Source organism: Pseudopodoces humilis, chromosome 3 (genome assembly GCF_049639895.1).
Source record: "Pseudopodoces humilis isolate 2021_Gansu_Grassland_sample_001 chromosome 3, ASM4963989v1, whole genome shotgun sequence".
Taxonomy (NCBI): domain Eukaryota; kingdom Metazoa; phylum Chordata; class Aves; order Passeriformes; family Paridae; genus Pseudopodoces; species Pseudopodoces humilis.
Window position 1 is genome coordinate 64,885,450 of NC_142202.1, and position 19,349 is coordinate 64,904,798.

General features: G+C 36.8%; 1 protein-coding gene across 1 annotated transcript in view; it reads left to right on the top strand.

Annotated features, from left to right (window-relative positions):
• The window catches only part of MAN1A1 (mannosidase alpha class 1A member 1), a 142,762-nt gene extending 124,845 nt beyond the window's left edge, over positions 1–17,917 (top strand). The window contains exons 9-12 of the mRNA XM_005518316.3: positions 7,082–7,301; positions 8,144–8,316; positions 13,630–13,745; positions 14,419–17,917. Coding sequence (XP_005518373.2) covers positions 7,082–7,301; positions 8,144–8,316; positions 13,630–13,745; positions 14,419–14,545 — 636 coding nt within the window. The 3' untranslated portion in view covers positions 14,546–17,917. The remainder of the gene's footprint in view (positions 1–7,081; positions 7,302–8,143; positions 8,317–13,629; positions 13,746–14,418) is intronic.
• The last annotated feature ends 1,432 nt before the right edge of the window (positions 17,918–19,349 follow it).

Here is a 19,349-nt window from a genome sequence, read left to right on the forward strand (position 1 = left end):
AGCAAGCCTGTGGAGACGCCTTTCTCCTTGAAAGGAGAGGGAAAACGAAGCGTTGTTAGCAAACTGAAAACATGATATTGGCAGATAGGCCTTTTTCATCTCTGGAGTTTCGTGAGGATCTGTTTAAATGAGGTGACAGTCTAGCAGCTGGTTTGGGCTGACTGCAGTCTCCATTAAGCTGCTTATAGTGGTTTGCTTTGTGATTGTAGTGGTCTTAAAAACTGCATAACTGATGCGGACAATGAGAGAGCTGCAACAACTCAAATATAATGGTTTGTCATACTGGGTAAAGCTAAAAGTGATTAATGACTTGAATATTCAATACTTGAGCACTTCTTGACATTGAAGAAAATACAGAAACAGGACAGGCAGGATGCTGCAGTAGCAGCCCATCTTAGAATGAAACATTTGGTAGCCAGCATTCCCACTGCATATTTTGTTTTGGGTTGGTTTTTTATGGTGTGGGAGGTGGGAGGCAACTTAACTGAATGTAACTTCAATGTGTTAAAATCAATAAACAGGCAGTTTTGTCAGCTGTCATGTTTAAAATACTTATCACCCAGCTGCACTGGTGTTGTGCACACAGTGATAGTTTGGCTGCACTATGTAGGAGCACAAGATTCATTACACTTAGCAGACGAGAACATCCAGAGGACTCTCTGCTCCTTGTTATTCTCTTCACTGTATTTCTCCCCTCTCAGCAAGAGTTTTGAGACTCTCTACAAGTGCTTACAGAAAGCATCAAGGCTAAAGACAGGCTTCTGCAGATCTTTAAATTGTTAATAATTTACTGATAGCCACACAATGTCTTAAGTTTCGATAAAGTATTTATTATTAAGTATTTATTCACATTTTTGCTTATTTATGGACTGTCAGGAGAAGCAGCAAGCTTTAATTTTATTAGAAGACCTTAAGGAGGTTTTTTTAAGGAGGATTTTAACAAGAAAAATCTAAAGAGAAATTGTATGGGTTTTGCTCATGGCTTTGCTCTTTTCAGGGCAGTCGTGCTATTTTCCCTCCCCTTTTCTGATAGCAAAAAAACAACTTGTCAGAATCAGCAGATATCCTAGAGTATTCAGAACATGCACAATGTAACATTTTGAGAGTGACTTGATTTGATTCATGCCAGACCATTAATACTGTTTTAAAATATGAATAAATTTATCCTTCTGGTACCACACAACATTTAATATATTTAGAGCTAGAGCATTGGTGCTCTGAGAGACTGATACATCTATAGAGGGAAAAAAATAGTGATTTTCAAACACAAGCAAGTAGTCAGCTTTCCTCTAGAACTTAATCATCTCTTTAGTGATCAGATGAATATGTATCACAGCAGTTAAATGTTTGCCAATGATTCCCCTTTTAAAAATTTAGGTACCTCCATTATAAGCACTCATATTTCATTACTTGTCTACATAACATGTCTAAAATCCAAAAGAAGTAAGTGCATTGGTGCTTCCAAAATGTTTCTTATATGTTGTGTTTAAACAAATGAAAGATCTTCTGTGTTCAGATTTCATTTTTGATTTTTAGAACTCAGTTTAGTAAGCAGTGAGGACCTCAGCATAAAACACTACTTTTGTTTGGCATAAGTATTTAAATTGTTTGTAACAAGGGCTTGAACTTCCTATTCTAGCAATAAACCTTCTGTAATGAGCTCAATAAAAGGTAAATTTTATTAATGGTGAAGGCTGAGAAAGAAAAATATCTACTGCATTAGATCAACTAAACAGAGAAAATGTAAGGGAAGTAACTAAGTAACAAGAAAGCAGACAATTTACTGAGAAACTTACAGAATGTAAACCCACAGTAATCCTGACCTGCTGCTGTGTGCTGTTTCAAAGTAATAAAATGTTCTGGTGCAAGCTGTAAATATTAAAATAAATAAGTGAGCAATTGACACTATACATCTTTGAATTATTGGAAATAACACATGACAGAATTCTCTTTCATCCTCACTGTTGCTTCAAATCATCAAAATACCGTTCATGAAAATTCCTAGGGGAAGAAAAATATATTAAAAGTTTGAACAGAGATAATTTATGGTGCTTTGTTATGAAAACGCCTGCAGAGTTGTAATTATCCCCAAAACAGACATTATAAACCCTTGAAATTTGAAAATATAATCATATTTTTGAAGTTTCAAATTTATTAAGGTATGGAATATGGAACTGTCTTGCTGGGCAGTTTTATCTCCAGCTACAGTGACATCTTGAGGCAGGAAATGAAACCACCTGGGTTTTATTAAAACAGCAGTAATCATTGAAATCCATTAATCATAATTAAGAAGATACTGTAAAAGGAGAGGTAAAATGCCTAAGAGCTAGAGGCAGCAGAACTGTGGGGTCACATTTCTGTTTGAGGTTTGTTATGTGTTAGCTTCTTCAGCAGAGTTAACACTTCTGTGGCACATGTTTATTTAGAACCTGAGCAGCCTTGAGGAGCAGATCATTTTTCCTGAGAAGCTTCTACCTGTGCTCTGCAGGCATCTCAGTGTTTTGTTACCTGTCAGTGTAATCCACCAAGAGAACACCTATACAAATAAGCTTATTAATTAGTTTTTAACTCATTTGAACAGTGAGATGATTCAGTTCTGGGTCTTCTGTGTCTCCCTATAAGCAATACATTTTAAACAACTCAGAGGGTAAATGAAGGACTTTGCAACCACAAAATCAAGTCAGGGATGGACTGAAGGGGGTGGTGAATACATCATTTAAGATGTGTGAAAACCTTGAAGAAGAACTGAATGAAAAAGAGTGGTTATTTATTAGGAGGGTCCAATTCTGCTTATACAGTATAATGTATAGGTTAAGGAACAGGCTAATAAGCAGAGAACACAAAACATACTTCCTTGACAACGAGGGCAGGAGGGGGAGGAAGTCAGGTTGGGAAAAACTGAAGAGTTTCTCCCTTATGCTGTCAATAACAGAGATTACACAAACATGCAATATACAGTCCTGTAGTTGGAACAATTCCTAATGTCTCATTCACTGTGGCAGATAGGCAAGGGCATAATTTTAACATGCAAACTCATGAGAAAGAAGCCAGTAGTAATGCAAGGAGCACTTGATTCACAATTCAAACTGTAAAAAGGACTCTTTCTAATTGAGTGCTCAAGCATTTCTACAGTTGTTGCATCGAAGGAATAATTTCCCACAAGATGGAGAAAAAAGTAATTTGGCTGAAGGCTTTACTGCAGTGAGGTCTGTAAGCAGAGCCTTAGGTAAAAGCTTAAAAAGAAAAATTGCCGGGAGCTGTATCAGCCATAAAAAGTTTACTCTGGCTCTAAGAGCTTATGGGTCCACGACATATTGTATGCCATACCAGCTTTACATGTAGTAAATTTATTTCTTTAAATATCTGTAAAATGTTTATTTACCTTTAGTTTCCTTCTCCTTTTTTTTTGTCCACTACAGCCTCAAATAAGGTTGTCTCAATTTTTTGTTTCAAATTTTTTTTTCCACTTCCAGGTAGCATCTGCTATTGCTCCCTTTGGTAACATATATTTGTAGCTACTTTTTCTCTTTCCAGCCTTTTCTGTTGCACTGTCTCTCTACCCTACCTTGATGGAAATTACTATCTGAATTGCAGAAATACATTCTACAATGAAATGAAATTAAACTTCCATTTACTAATGGAGCTGTACCAGGTCCAATTATCCATCAGTAATGTATTTTCAGCTAATCAAAGACCACATTCTTCTAGCTTTTTTGATTGTTCTCAGACACCATATATTGGTTTATATTGAGAATATTAATTGCATTAGGAAGAAATAATAATCTCTGTAGTGATAAATATCACAGGCTGTCGCCCTGAGAACTCAGCTTCTGAGCTTGCTGACATAGTTTTCTAAAGACTTTCCCAGGACAGTAACTGTAAACATAGATATGTGTACATTCTTTCTGTTATACGTCTTGTGATGGGCATCTCTCATGGCCAGTGCAGTGAGAAAGTGTTATCCTGACCATCCAATCCCTGGGTGTGGTTAGAAGCCTATAAATCCTGGGAGGAAAAATAAACTCTCTCTTCTTTCACCACACCTCGACCTGTGTCCGTGTGATCTATTCATCTTCAGTGGCAACAACAGACTTACAGAATTATTTGAATTGGAAGGGGTCTTAAAGACAATCTCATTCTAACCCCTTGCCGTGGACAGGGAAACCTTTCACTTGCTCAGAGCTCTATTCAGACCTTGAAAGCTTCCAGGGATAGGGCATCCACAACTTCTCTGGGCTACGAGTTCCAGTGGCCTCACTATCCTCACAGAAAGAACTTTTTTCTAATATCTAGTCTAAACCTACCCTCTTTCAGTTCTAAGCCATTCCCCCTCATCCTGTCACTACATGCCCTTGCAAAAGTCCTTCTCCATCTCTCCTGTAGGCTCCCTTTGGGTAATGGAAGGCTGAAATCAGGTCACCCCAAACCCACCTCTTCTCCAGCCTGAACAATCCCAATTTCGTCAGCTCTTCCTCACAGGAGAGGTGCTACATTCCTCCACCTGATCTGCAAACAGCACAGAAAGGAATTATTTGTAGTTGGGGAACAAGTTGAAACTGACCTGCAATTCAAATAAATGTGTCCCTTGAAATGGATACATAATTATATCAAAAAAAGAAATAAGTTTATTTTAAGTATGAAATTCAGAATCAATTGTACCCAAACAGCTTTTCACTTGTGTGGATCTTTGTCACCACACTCCTTTTATGATAACTTGTTTTACTCACTTGATCTCCGTGCCAGAACTGCACCCAAAGCAAGGAGCAGAAAGCAAGGAGCATTCCCCGATGGGAATGTAGCCCTTGCTTCCTATCGTGCTCTTAAACTTCACATTCCATGTAGGTAAATATGCATAGGGACACCTAGCATGCCATTAATAAAGACACAGACACTGATATAGGTATTACCTAGCACTCAGGGACCCAGGATTGTACAAAGCATGACAAGGCAATCTGAGAATTTGTCATATATCTAATAACTACCTCATAAAAATAGCTTTAAATAAGATGGTTACATATTAAAATAACTTTTAATAGACATATGTACTAGTTCTTAATAGGCCCCATTTATAAAACAGAGATGATTTGCTTTACTAAACACGAATACTTAAATTGGAAATATATTTTTATTTTGTGACATTCTTGGTATCAATCAACATCAATTTGTTAGTTTCTTAACGCCAGTTTGTTAGAATAATTTTAAAACTCTTGGAAGTCATCCTTTTTCAGCCTGCACTTTAATCTTGAGCTAAAAGGGAAAAACCTCACCAACACTAATTGGTATCACAAAATCCATTTTTGTACTACAAGAATAAGCTCTGGTCTAGTTAATATAGTTCAAAAGTGCATCATTGCTGTTATGTTGGTCAGACACAGTAATGCTTCATTCTGTTTTTCAGTCATTACTTCAAAAAAAATGCAACATAGTTATATTTAGTTATCAATCTAGTTTTATAGTTGTTTTCTTTTTAAATAAATTCTGACCCAACAGCTAAGTGACCGATAGAGTTATTGCCTATTTTTAGAACTGTTATTCTGGTGAGATGGGAGATACCATGCTGAAAGGTTAAATGAAATGTCATTAAAGTTTTTCCTTTCTTAACTTGGTTTTAGGTAGCTTGTTGTTAGAATGCCCAAATAAGTCTGAAAGTTATTTTCCACAAAACTGATGTGTGTTTTCTCACCTTTCCCCTTTCACATCTAATTCCTCTTCTTATAGGTTAAATTATGCAGGATTTCTTTACAGCAGAATTTGTTTAAAGCACAGGATTTTTTATTATTTACTTCTTCTTTAAAATTTAGGTATGTTTTCCAGTAGACACCTAGTCATAAAAGCATGCAATCAAGGTGGAAACAAGGGTTTGAGGAATTTTCTGAGCTAATAGTGGCTCTGGATCAGGGCAGAAAACATCCTTACTAAGTGCTTTACAAAGTATAGTTTTCAATGTGACATTCTTGGCAGAAAAAAAAACAGTATGTAAAAATTTTACAATTATTCTGCTGATGCTTCTAATTTAGAGAGGATTTTTTCATGCTTATAGGAACAACCTTTACAAATGCTTAAATGGGGAGAAGTAATTACAATAACTACTTTCTCTTTATAAAACTTTTTTTTTTAAATACTGGCTTTTTTGTTAATGGTTGTCTGTAGTGATATCTTTTAATTGTTTTGTATAATGCATGTTGAGTACTGTTTCTGGATCTTATGATTTCAACAGAAATCAGCTGGAGCACTAATGGATAACTCAATGCATGACAGTTATCTCTTCTCCATTACCATTTAAAAAGTAATACCTTACTTTGTGGGCTTCTAATTAATGTGCTCTTCTGTATCTCCTCTGATGTTTTAATTCTGTTCCTCCCACAACAGAAGGCTGCCTTCCTGGATTTTGTCATTAGTGACCATACATTGCTAACATCACCAACTTTCAGTTCCCTCTAGATCTGTGTATTTTTATTCAGCTTAGTTTGTTTTTTTTTCCCCAGAGATCTCAGTGGGACCCTGCTCTTGATAAATAAGTACAGGATTTCAGTTTGAAGGGGGAAACCCATTGGACTATGGGAATGCCATCTAGAGTCATAGGCCTAACATCATTCACTGAACAGACTAAGTGTTTTGAATATGGGTTATGACTGCATATGATTTACATGAAATTATAACGACCTCCTTTAAGTCAGAATTAAAATGGGAAGTACAAAAGCTGAAATGATGGCTAATAACTATTGAAAGTTAAATTACTGTTGAAAGCTAAATTACCTGAAACTGCTTAATGTAGAAAGGGGAAAAAATGAAATAATTTAAAATTTGAAGTGTATTTTGTAGGTCTTTTCAACATTTTTATAAAACGTACCCATTTTTATAAAACTGTAAATTGCTCAAAGTTGAAGCAAAATTAGTCACCATTACTGATGTGTGTTAATCTGCCTTGGTTTGTCTGCACTTTGAAGTTATGCTGGCTCATATTATCCATTGCATTTTATGAGCAAAGGCAATGCAGAGCAAAAACAACCAACATACAAGACAGCTTAGTCCTTTGCACTTTACCAAATGGGCTTTGGTTTGAGATCACATCCTTCTGCAGGCCATAGAGACCCACCTCATCCGAAAGTCAAGCGGGGGCCTGACGTACATTGCCGAGTGGAAGGGCGGATTGCTGGAACACAAGATGGGACACCTCACTTGTTTTGCTGGAGGCATGTTTGCTCTGGGAGCAGATGGAGCACCCAGTGACAAGACAGGCCATCACATCGAGCTGGGTGCTGAAATTGCCAGGACTTGCCATGAATCCTATGATCGTACACGTGAGTACCATGTTGTAGAGTTCAGCTGCACAGCTTGCCCTCGTGAAGGCAGCCACTGGTGCTTTACCAGAAAGCTGAGTGAAAACTGTAGCTGTTTATCCCTTCAGAGCAAATGCTGCCTGGCTTTAAAAGTCACTTTTAAAATGGCTGCTCTTTTTATAAATAATTTCTGTGCACCTGAAGCGTATCTCCTCACTGTAGTAATTGACATGACTGTTACATAACAGTAATTAATAAGCTTTTTTTTTTATGGTGCCAATTTCTGTATGGCTGAATACAAGTAAGAGAGGGACTCTGTTCATTTATGCACCAATATAGGTACTGATCATGTTTTATGCACAAAAGAATATTTTACACTCAGTTCTGTTGATACAATGCTGCAAACAATAGAATTACACAAAGAAAGTGGATTTCTGTACAGGAAATTTCTTTGGATTTTATCATCTTCATATAGAAGTAACCCTGGCAGCATTTCAGGTCCCAGAGTGTATTTTCCAGTTTGATATAGAAAAGTAAATATCCTCATCTTTTAGCCAAAATTTCACTTGTTGCTAGTTACATGAAGTCTTTCAGAATGCAAATGTTAGCATTGCTGTTCAAACTGTAGCTGCCATTTAAGGCATTGATAAAGAACAGCTCTCTCCTACTCCAAATTATTTATAAAATATTAAAAACAGGAGGAGCTGCAGTATCTTTCAGAAATTATATTGTTTTAGGTAATCTGGCTTTATGCCACATAACAGCCTAGTTTGATTTGGTAATCTGGGGAGTTTGATTTGGTTACATAATTTGGAACCTTTTTTAATGCCTTTATTTTAGTCTGTGCTTTTTTTACTGGCTAGGAATGAAACTGGGACCAGAAGCTTTCAGATTTGATGGTGGTGTTGAAGCCATTGCTACAAGACAAAATGAGAAATACTACATCCTACGACCAGAAGTCATTGAGACCTACACGTACATGTGGCGCCTCACTCATGATCCAAAGTACAGGGACTGGGGATGGGAAGCTGTTGAGGTAGTGTTCTATTGGACATTTTCATTGTTAAATCCTAGTAATATTGTAAAGTGAGCTATTGAATGACATTGTTCAGCAGTTGGAGACTGAATACTTATTTTAAATCAGTGATATCAATTCATATTTCCAGAAATTCATTTGCCAAATAGATGACATTTCAACAAAACCAAATACTGCTGAGACTGTGTAATAGAAAGGTACCTTGTGATTTGTCCTTCTTAAATACTTCTAGGATTAGGGGTCATATTTGGATGTACTGTCCAAGATGCTGAGTGTTGCTGCATGTGCATACACGTGTCAGATTTGAGCCTTGGATATGGAAATGCATTTTCTGAAATGTATTTTCAATAATTGTAAGAAGATGATTTTAATTAAGGTGACAAAGGCCAGATAGTACCAAACATAAAACCATGTCACTTGCAAGAAGCACAACTCATTTGGAAAAAAAATATCTAAATAATAGCAATCTCTTCTAGATTTGAATTTTTTTTTTCCCACTGGCTTTTGAGCTTCAATCAGTCTTGCTGAACCTAGCTATTTGTGCTTGTCTGGCACAAGCAAAAGGGCAGCTAGTCTGTAGTGAAAAAGTGGGCTTGCCAAATCTATTGTTTCCCTTATTTCAGCAGTTAATCACTCTTACTCTTAAGGTTGAGAGGCTTTAGATTTACCATGTTTCATCCTCCAGGTATGGGTCCTTATTATGCTTCTCTGGAGTTCATTTCTGTCCTCACACTGATGTTGCCCTTGCTAAATTATCTAACATCTGATAGGAAATACAGCAAGCTGAAGAACATTATTTTTCTGGCTCTGTGTACTTAAGAAAAATGAAAAAAAATATAAATAAATCAAAATGCTCTGAAGTATTTTGTTCTCAGTGACCTCTCTTGTGCAGAGGTATTGCTTTGCAGGATTATTTTAAAAATTTCCTGTTTGTCAGTTTATCCAATACCTCTTGCTTCTAGAAGTGTGTGATTACTCCACTTCTTGGAGAGGCTTACACCACTGCTTATGGAAGGTTGCTCTACTCTGAGGGTAGAACACGTAGACTTGTGTCCTACGATTTCTCATCCTAAGGGACCCTACTAGAGAGCTGTTACTGGGTTATGACCAACTCCCTCCACAGCAATCAAGGTCTGTAAATGTATTCACTATTCACTGTATAGATTCCTATCATATCAGAAATGTGCAAATGCTGTTGAGCATTGTGGAAAAAAGGGTATTTCAAGCCTGGTAATTAGATATCCTCCAGGAAATAAATTTAAGGCAAAATCTGATTTTCAAAAAATAGTAATATTAACTATGCTTATACTCTCAAACTTCTTGCCTGAATGTTCACAATTGTTCCATACCTGCACTGAGCACTGTATTCAGCTAGGTAGATTGTAGTTATTTAGGGCATTGTATTTGCCTCCCTCAGGTGCTGGCTCTGGGGTCCTGAAACAATATGCTTCTGAGTTACTAATTCCAAAGCAATTGGGGTTTTAAAACCTCTAATTTAGAGGGCTGTTCCCTTACGTTCTTCTTTGCTAACACCACCCATAGGCACACATTTTACTACTGGAATCTTCCCAGGCAGATTTTAATTGGCATATTTACAATGGCTGTTTGTGGAAATCATCCCATCAGGTTTCAGCAATGCCAACTGTTCCTGCTCCAGGAGATGTTTTCCCTGACTCATTGTTGCTGCCCACACTGATAACATTGTTAGAAACAATTGAAATATTTTCCTTATTATTATTCTTTACCCATTTGGTTCCGTTTGTTTGTGTTTCTTTCAAGTTGGTACACTTGTTTAGCTTCTTCTCTCTCCCCACGTGTTCCTTGTTTAACATTCTTGTGGTTATTCTCAATCTGGCTCTAACACAGGCTGTGTGTGGGAGATGCAGCTGGTCCCATCTTCCACTGTCCTAATGTGCAGTTGGGTGTTTCACAAAAACAAATCCCACAGCTTTCCAGAAGTTATACAGTCAGTTGTAGGTCTAAAATAATTTTTCTTCCTGTTTTGTCTTGGTGTTTATGGCCAAGCTCTACATCATACAGTATTTTTTAGTTACAGCACATATAATACTAACTTACTGTAACTATTTCATAAATTCTGTTCCCTCTTGCTCCTTAATTGTTGCTCCAGAGAGCACCTGACCCTTTCTGTCCTTGGGGAAGTCCCCAAGCACTGAGAGTCATTGGTTTAATTACCAGTACATGTTGCACAAAGGGGAACCTGAGACTGAAACAAGAAAAAAGAGGAAACAAACGATCAGACCATTTGGGTTGTGTCCAAATAAAGATATTCTTCAGGTGTTTCATGTCCTTTTTCAACTCATTACACTGCCAAAAAGAACCCATTAGGTTTTTTTTCCAATGCCCTTGTAGTAGAAAAGGAGGCTGTTTTAGAGTCATGACTTCTAAACTCTCTGACAAGTCCCTTAAGTCTTTCTCTAACTTTATAGACTAAAAAAATGTTTTAGCCTCTACTTTTTTTTCTTTGTGAATTTGCTTTGCTGCTTTGAGTCCAAGATAATTTTGTATGTACTTCAGCAGCTGGAGAAAATGCAGTTATGACCACCAGCAATATCCACTGTTACTGAGTCAGAAAGGTTTTATCAGCTTAGCTCATGAAAGCCTCCCTTTCTGCATTATAAATGTGGCAATGTGGCACATATTTTAAATTTGTAGCACTTCCTTTGTTTTTCCCTTTATGATAGTTTGAGACTGTCAGCCAGTTTTCACTGTGCTTGATGTTTTCCATTACTGCATCATAACTGATCCTACCCACCCTCATTTTCTGAGAACTACTTATTTAAAAATGTGTTTGATTCTGCCCACCACTACCCCTATCACTGTGAACATCACTGTACTCTCAAACTGCAGAAGAGGGCACAAAAACCCATCACTGCCAGGATGGTTGACAATTTAGAGCCTTTTTATCCTACTAATCCTGCAGGTGGATGTCCTGTTTCTTTAATTAGGTGGAAAGTAGCTTTGAGAGATGAGATTCTTCATATTTGCATCAAGTAGATACCACCAGAAGGCAAACATGGGGCAAGTTAACCCCTTGGTTTACATCATAGCAGTGCCTCCAGGTACCTTTATGACACCTCTGAACTCAAAGAAGGCTCAAAGTACATTAGAGCATATAAATTGTAAATACAATTTGCTTTTATTTTACCTCACCCTGTTCAGAACGCAGATATTTCCTTGCATAGCAGACTTATCCTTCAAGTTCTAGTTCTGCTGTGCCTTGAAAAACATCATCTTTGTTTGACATTGAAAATCCAGACACAGATGCAGCATTTTGAATTCATTGCAGGTTGAAGTAGACAAGAGGGAAGGAATACCAGCCAGAGGAAATTACTTTTTTAAACTTAAGAATATTTGTCATTTAGTAAAATTGTCCAGGAAAATGAAAGAACCTAAAGACACATAAGAAAAGACAAATAGGCTGTTACATTTTAAAGGATCTCTTCTGGAGAAAATTCCCTTTTAAATATACGATAGGCAGCTTACTCTCTGGTGAAAATTAAGGAGAGCCTGACATGCAAGCCAAATGTGTGCAGACAGCTACAGGGACTCCAGCAAAATCAAGGACATTTAGGATATCTACTCACAGCAAAACACAGATCTTAAAGAGTCTTTAGAGCAGGGGAAGCTGATGAATACCTCAGTAATTATGAGACTTTTAGTCCCATCTGTCTTCAGAAAATACTTATTCTGCCTGGTTTAGATATATCCTCTGCCTTTTTAGCTTGTGTGTTTTGAAATGCAGCATCTTTTTCTAAATAAAATCCACACATCCTGTATTCACTTCAGTGATATTTGTAGTAACTTCAGAAAGGGAGGAACTAGTTATCTCCTGGCTCTCTTTTTGGGGGGGGATAAATCCCCAGGTATTTCTGCCTGAATGTTGTTGCCCCAATACCAGAACAGAAAACACTGTTTCACAGTAGTGTGATCCTGAGTGAATGCAGTCATCCACCATCCTTACTGTCATTTTTCATTGCAAGAAGTTATTTAGGGTTAAGTAGCATTTTCTGAATTTGTTGTTGAATAATGATTTAATATATCTTAAATTCTCTTTACTCCTTCCTTGTACTGTGTGATACCAGAGAGTTACTGTAAAAGAGAATAAGAAAAATTAACAGAGTAAGAATACTTGTGGCCCTTTTAAATCGGTAAATTATAAAGGAAAAAAATATTATTTAATATTTTTAAATATAGTAGTGATAAGGTAACCAATACTCAGATAAGGTATTGGATAGCAGTATATTTAAAGCAGTTATGGCTCATACTGCTATAGGCATATAGGTACCACCTTTCTATTGCAAACACCTAATATTAAGAAAAGCAACAAAGCTGATTAAATAGTCCCACTGTATGTATTCTACAGTTCCAGCATCTTTTTTGCCCTTTTATATATACTCTTCATCTGACCATTTTTCTCTTTCAAAAACATATCTTCTTCAAAATATAGGACATTCCTGTGAGCAGAAAAGAAATTGTATTTTAGGTGGCCCGTGTATTCCTTTTTATTGTGAAATAGGAATCAGTCATCTGTTTTACACCTCTTAACTGAATAAAGAGTTTGGAAACTAGCTAGAGAAAAACACATTGTTATTGTTACAGCTAAATTATGTTGTGTTAAGTCCTGGCTTTCTATCTACTCCTGTGTAACAAAGCTTCTTCAGAGAGGTAGCAAAGAAAAATATGACTGCTGCACAAAAGAAATCCAGTCAGAGCCCAATATCAGTGGTTTCCCATTGAAAAATTAAATAATTGCAAAGTGAACCCATACAACTTACACAGAAAATGGAGTTGCCTTTCTTTTATTTTTTTTTTTTGAAGGGACTTGCAGGAGGTAAGGAAAAGACTGATCTTTAGTATGGTGTTCAATTATGTCACAATCATTTTAAGTACCAAAATATGACCAGGAAAGGTATAGGTAACACCATTTCCAAAGGCTGAGAGACTGGGAGAGAAAGGCTATTGTTACTCCTATTAAAAATAGGAAAAATAATGTAAGTGAAAATCCATATGTCTTTAAATCCTTATACCCATACATCTTTCCTTCTGAAAGCTGTTTTGTGTTCACTTTTTATTCATTTATTATTTTGCTTCTCTTCCTAAATGTAAAATTAGGCAGGTGTACTTATGTCTTTTTTTAAAGAGTTTTTCATCTAGAGCTTTACCAAGTTTTCATCTCTTTATCGAAAAATTGTGGTAATTCTTTTTTGCTAGTTTTATTGTCAAACAGAAAAAATGGACATATTATTCACTTTGTTAATCCCACTGATTTGAGCATTTTCTTCCCTGCTTCAGGCACTGGAAAAACACTGCAGAGTGGATGGTGGCTATTCTGGCATTAGAGATGTTTATAACAATCATGAAAGCCACGACGATGTGCAGCAAAGTTTCTTTCTTTCAGAGACACTCAAGTAAGTTAAGAAAGTTGACTTGCGTTAATGTGAAGTAGTTCTATGTATCATCTTTACAGCTAAGTATTTATCATTAGTACCCTTGGCACTCACATAACAAAATCTGAGTGAAATAACAGAGCTTTTCTTAGATGACAGGAAGCCAAATTGCGTTTTTTTTTTTTTCCAGTCTGTCAATAAACTAAATTCCCTGACTTCTGCAAATTATCTTTACTTCTGATAAAGGTACTTTATAGTTTCTGAGACATTGCAACTCCTATCTTTGATAGGATCTAATTATATATGCCAGCACTAATGAAACAAATTGACTAGACAGAGAATTTATCAGGCTTATATTGCATACTTTTCATTTTAAAACTTTAGAAAAAGAAGAACAAACAACTTCCATGGAAAGCTTGCAAGGCTTGTTAACAGAGAAATCCAAATGCTTTCATTATCTATCATCATCTCCTAAATTTTTAATGAGATTAAAGTTTTGTCTTGATCTCTTCAGTTCTGGGTATTTTTTTTTTTATTTTTTTTTTTTCTGTGCAAGAAAAAAATCAGTCATGCCATCTCAATAGGAAGTTTAATACTCAAGTAAATTAAATATGAATTATGAATTATTGTTGTGTTTTCCTGAAAATCACTTTCCTGATGTGGTCTCATTTCCTGCTCTTTTTTTTCTTGCCAGGTACCTGTATTTGCTCTTCTCTGAAGATGATCTTCTTCCACTTGAACACTGGGTCTTCAACACAGAGGCTCATCCTCTCCCTGTTCTCCACAAAGATGATGGGAATAAAGAAGAAAACCAGAAATAGATGAAGATTAATTTATACTTTGATTCATTCCTTACATTTCCAGGACTTGGGCACATGATTTGGTTTTAAAATCCTAAGTTAAATTTTTTAATCAAGTGTTTTGCAGTCCGTTTTCTTTAACAGTAAATTTTTATGAATGTACCAAATAAATTATGATAAAACCTCAGTCCTCTAATTCAGACTGATAGATTCTTAGAAGCGAAATAGACTATCTTCCCAAATTCTGTTAGGCTGCAGTGTCATTTTGGCCAAAAAAAGCAGAAGGTCGGCATGTTACTTGTTTCAAATTTGCTTTTAATTTGACTGCAAAATTCTTCTCTCCTCTGTGAGGAGATGTATGCTTTAAGCTGTAATATTTTGCCATGTTGCAAAAAGCCATATTGAATTAAGTATAAAGAGCTTTTTCCTTTTATTTTTTGTTTTGTTTTGTTCTATGTTAGTTTGTTTTGTGTGTCATCCAGGACAAATCTTGTGACTGTGACAGCCTCTTCTTATGCGGGTCTATCATTACTTGCTAAAGTATCTGATGTATTTCATTGTCAATGAAGTCTACATAGGGGTATTTTCATCTCATGCAGACACAACTCTGAAACTGCAGTATAAGTTGAAGGTAGATTAAACTAGTTTCTATGGATTTAGCACATTAGTTAACACACCTTAGTTTTTCAGGTTTTGATTAGAATATTATAATAGAATAAATTGTTTCCTCCCTTTTCTAAGTGGTGTTATTCTTATGTCTTTAGTCAAGCTGCTATGGAGTAAAATAAGGTAGTCTTTTCATATTAAGAACCTTCTTTATATATTTAGTCCAGTAGCTTTCATTTGGTTGGTTGGCAAAAAAAAACACTCAATGACATTTTCCTGGAAGCTTAGAATTATATCAGATACAATTTGTTTTTCTGTTACTTTTGCAAAGATTTAGGTAGGTTCAGACTTGACACCAGACTTGATGGTGAATTGTCACAAAGCAATTTAATGTATCTATATGAATAAAGGTAGACGTTCAAATGCCTTGAAGAAAACCTGCCTCTTCAAAAGAAGGTAAGTCACTCAGAGAGGAAGTTATCCTGCATTGAACTAAAACTTTCTGATAACACTGTCTTGTCTGAAGTAACAGAAATGCAATGTGCTTTAAAAATATTCCTTAGAATAGAAGTCTGGCCTACTAAGAAAGGTAACAGCTTTGCCAAAAATGTTTTGCTTTGTGGCGTCACCAAAGGGAAAAAGAAATGAGGCATGATTAATACCTGTTTCTACTTGGTTTGAAGTGGTTTACATGATTTTTAAGTCTACCTGTGTTTTCATTTAGTGATGGGATGACTTCCATACATTTCAGGTAGGAAACACCTGGCTTCCCATTCTGAGAAAGAACATTATTCATTGATTGGACTGCAGTGAAACAAATCTGGTTCTGAACAGTAACATTCTTGAATGGTATTTAGTAGATAGCTCACATGTCCAGCATTGCTAACCACAGCTGAGGGAACACATATGTTTGGGCTTCAGAGTACATTTTTTCTATATTTACAGAGGTCTGCAGTGGAAGTTCTCTTAGGTAGAAGCCAAAAACAGCTAATTACACTTTTATATATAGCGGCTGGAAGCTGACCCATAGAGTTTGCCCTCAAGTCTGTAAAGAGTCTGTGAAGATTCCCCTGCTGATAGAGGAGATGGCACATTACACACAGGGTGCCAAAGACTTGGTATAGGGGGCAAGGCAAGGATCCAGGCTTGGCAGAGCTGGGCATTCCTACATGGGAGTTATTGGGACACCTTGGTGAGCCTGGGCCACGCAGCACTGGGAGAATTGATAGAAATGGATGTGCAGGTAAAGCCTGCTTACATAGAGACAGCACGGTTGCTCAAAACTTTGTGATCCACTTTTTTATTATTATTATTATTATTTTCTTTTTTAAAGTATGGATTCTCTCATGTCACAGCAGGCTTCTGAGCCCAGTCAAGCAAGGATGAGGTCTTGACTCTGTTGAAAAGCAGAGTTCTGCTGCTTTTGATTCTCCAGAATTTGTACCATTGGAGGACTATACTTCATTGTATTTCTTTATAAATAATATTTATAAGGGAGGTTTTTTTCACCCCCTGAACCACCATAGCTGTGGAAGAAAAACAAAATATTTCCTCTCTTTTTAACATGCAATAATAATTACTTTTTTCTTACTTATGTTTATTGGGTCACCTGCTGCTACTTCCTCCCACATGCATGTGCTGCTTTAGACCTTGTCTCAGTTAAAGAACTACAAAAGCTCGGACAGAAACAGTCTTTGAGAAGTGTTTCCTAAGCCACTTTCTACATGGTTTTCCTGACCTAGGTTTGTTTCCCCCAGCTGTCTGTAGTGATCTTGCTGGTACTTAGCAAGCTGAAGGGAAGAGTAGAGAACCAGACTTTGGTTTGGAGGTCTTCCCCATGTTTCAAAAGCTGCTCCAATCTCACAGCTCTGTATGCATTGGGGCTTATGTACTTCATATAAGCATCATGACAGTTTCCTTGTAATACAGACATTTCATATGAATTTTTCTTAGCATGGGAGTTAGGATGATGTGAAAGAGCACAAATTTGATGTGGTATTGGTATTCAGGTTGTATGTACAAACTGCACTATACTGTACTTTTTGTAAACTAATGTAAGTAGACGAGAAGATTGTACAACGTGTAGATCTGCCAACTGTAAGAAAAAAAACTTTTCATAAACTTAGATTATATCAATTTGTCTTTTTTTTTTTAATAATCCCAAAACACCAAAGTTAGAGCAAACATTTTTAAACAGTCCATATTTACCACTGCTTGTTAGATCAGTAAGATTACATGCATTTTAATTCACTTAACTACATGGAAGTAGCTAGTGATGGTGACTTTGTGTTCCCAGTCATTCATAAGAGCAAAAGAAATTGCTTATTGTTGGGGCTTGGGGGGGGCAGGGGGGAGAAGACAGTCACATGGAGACATTATCTTCGCATAAACACACTGCCCACACTTCTTCCATTTCTTTGTAGCATAATAATGCATTTAAATCTGCACATGTTGAGTCCCAAGAGGTAGATCCCCTTAAATGGCACCAACATTGTTTCACAGGAAAAAAAAATAAATTTTTTTGATTGTTTGTGAGATAAGTATTGCATATGTGTTGGTTATACACAGATTTTTGCAATGCACAATGGCTCACTGTTTCTATGGTAACTTCATATATATCCATTTCTATCATGTATTTAAATTGGTTTTGATTTGTACATATTCCATTTAGTCTTTTCATCTTTATATAAACTGAAATTATGGAATACCTAATAGATCAAGATGCTTAATTTTTAAGAACTTATATTTGTAAAAATTTCTCTATTGTGAATAAAGTCTTTTAATATATCTGTTCAACTGGTTATAGTTTTTTCTTATGTGTGTTTCAGAAGTAACTACAGGAATCTGCTGCATATTCTGGTTTAGCTGCTGTACTCACAAAATTTTGTCAGTACTCTGTGTACTTGTTAAGATGCTGTTCTTAATTAATGTCAGTATATAGAATTTCTGCCACTGAAATAAGTTTCTAGGAATTTTTGTCAATAAAATTCAGCATACCAAATGTATTTTGGTAGAAAATGAGCCTGCTAATGAAAAGAGGGAAGCTGGGAAGTGGGAGGTGGCAGGCAATAAGCACAGTGAGGGTCAGTCACTACAGTTCATGCTCTGCACAACACAAGTGGGCAAAGCTAAATGCCATTTAGGAGCAAACAGTGCAGTGGAGATGACAAGGCTGTCACAGTGCCCGGTGTTACATGACCATGTAATGAAATCCTGTCGTTAGCCCATGCTCCAGAGGAGAGGGAAAGAGTTGTCATAGGAACTGTATTTTGTTTCAGCAGGACATTAAGATTTCCAATCTAAATATTGAAATAACAGCTACACCTCCTGGATAACCTTGTTTTCTCTGTTTAGTAGAAAGCCTCCTCCCAAGATGATACTGAAATAAACTGTGGTTTTACAGAACAGTCTCAGTAGTATCAATTTCTGTCAAAAGACTTAAGCATTAGACCTGCTTAAATGATTTCTGAGAGTAGCTCTGAGATTTCTTTGCAAGTTTCAGCTACACAGTGAGTCCTTGGGGCAGTCAGCAGGCAGTGCCCTCCTGCAGCTGGCTCCAGGACTAGACAAACTGCTACTCAACAGGGCAAACACAAACTAATGCAAACCTTCCTTCAGACCATGGTTGAGAAGAGATGTAAAATGCAAGGCTGGTTAAAATTTCAACCAATTCAGTCTCCTTAAATGGAGGCTCAGTGTGGTTTGTTTTCTGCAGGGGAAAAGGGGACTAGGACTGAGTTGACAATTAGTCAAGACAAACAGGATTTTCCCCATCTGCATTGCCCTATGGCCTTGCTCTATCACAAGAGGAACTCTGCAATCGCATGGCAGCATTGCTGTGGAAACAGCCCTTCATCTGACCCGCCTTAATCTTGGGATTAGTCTGTCCTAGCTGATCTCAAAGGCAGAAGGAAAGAGTACACATCAAAAAGCAAGCTGCCAAACCCAGGAAATGGTCACAGAGGCTCAAGCGTTCCACTCTGAATACTGCAAGAAGAGGTAAACCACAGGGTTTTGCTCTCTCCTGGGTTTATACATGCACAGAGTAGTGGATGGAACAAGTCCCACATCTGCAGAATCCTGCTAGAGCCCAGCAGGCTGATAGCATTCAGTATTATTCCAAAGCCAGCACTTCGACCCTCATGTCTCAGGTATCTGCTCCTCTGTCTGCACCAGCTCTCACTCACCCTGTAAACTCACTGTAATAAACCCTCCCACT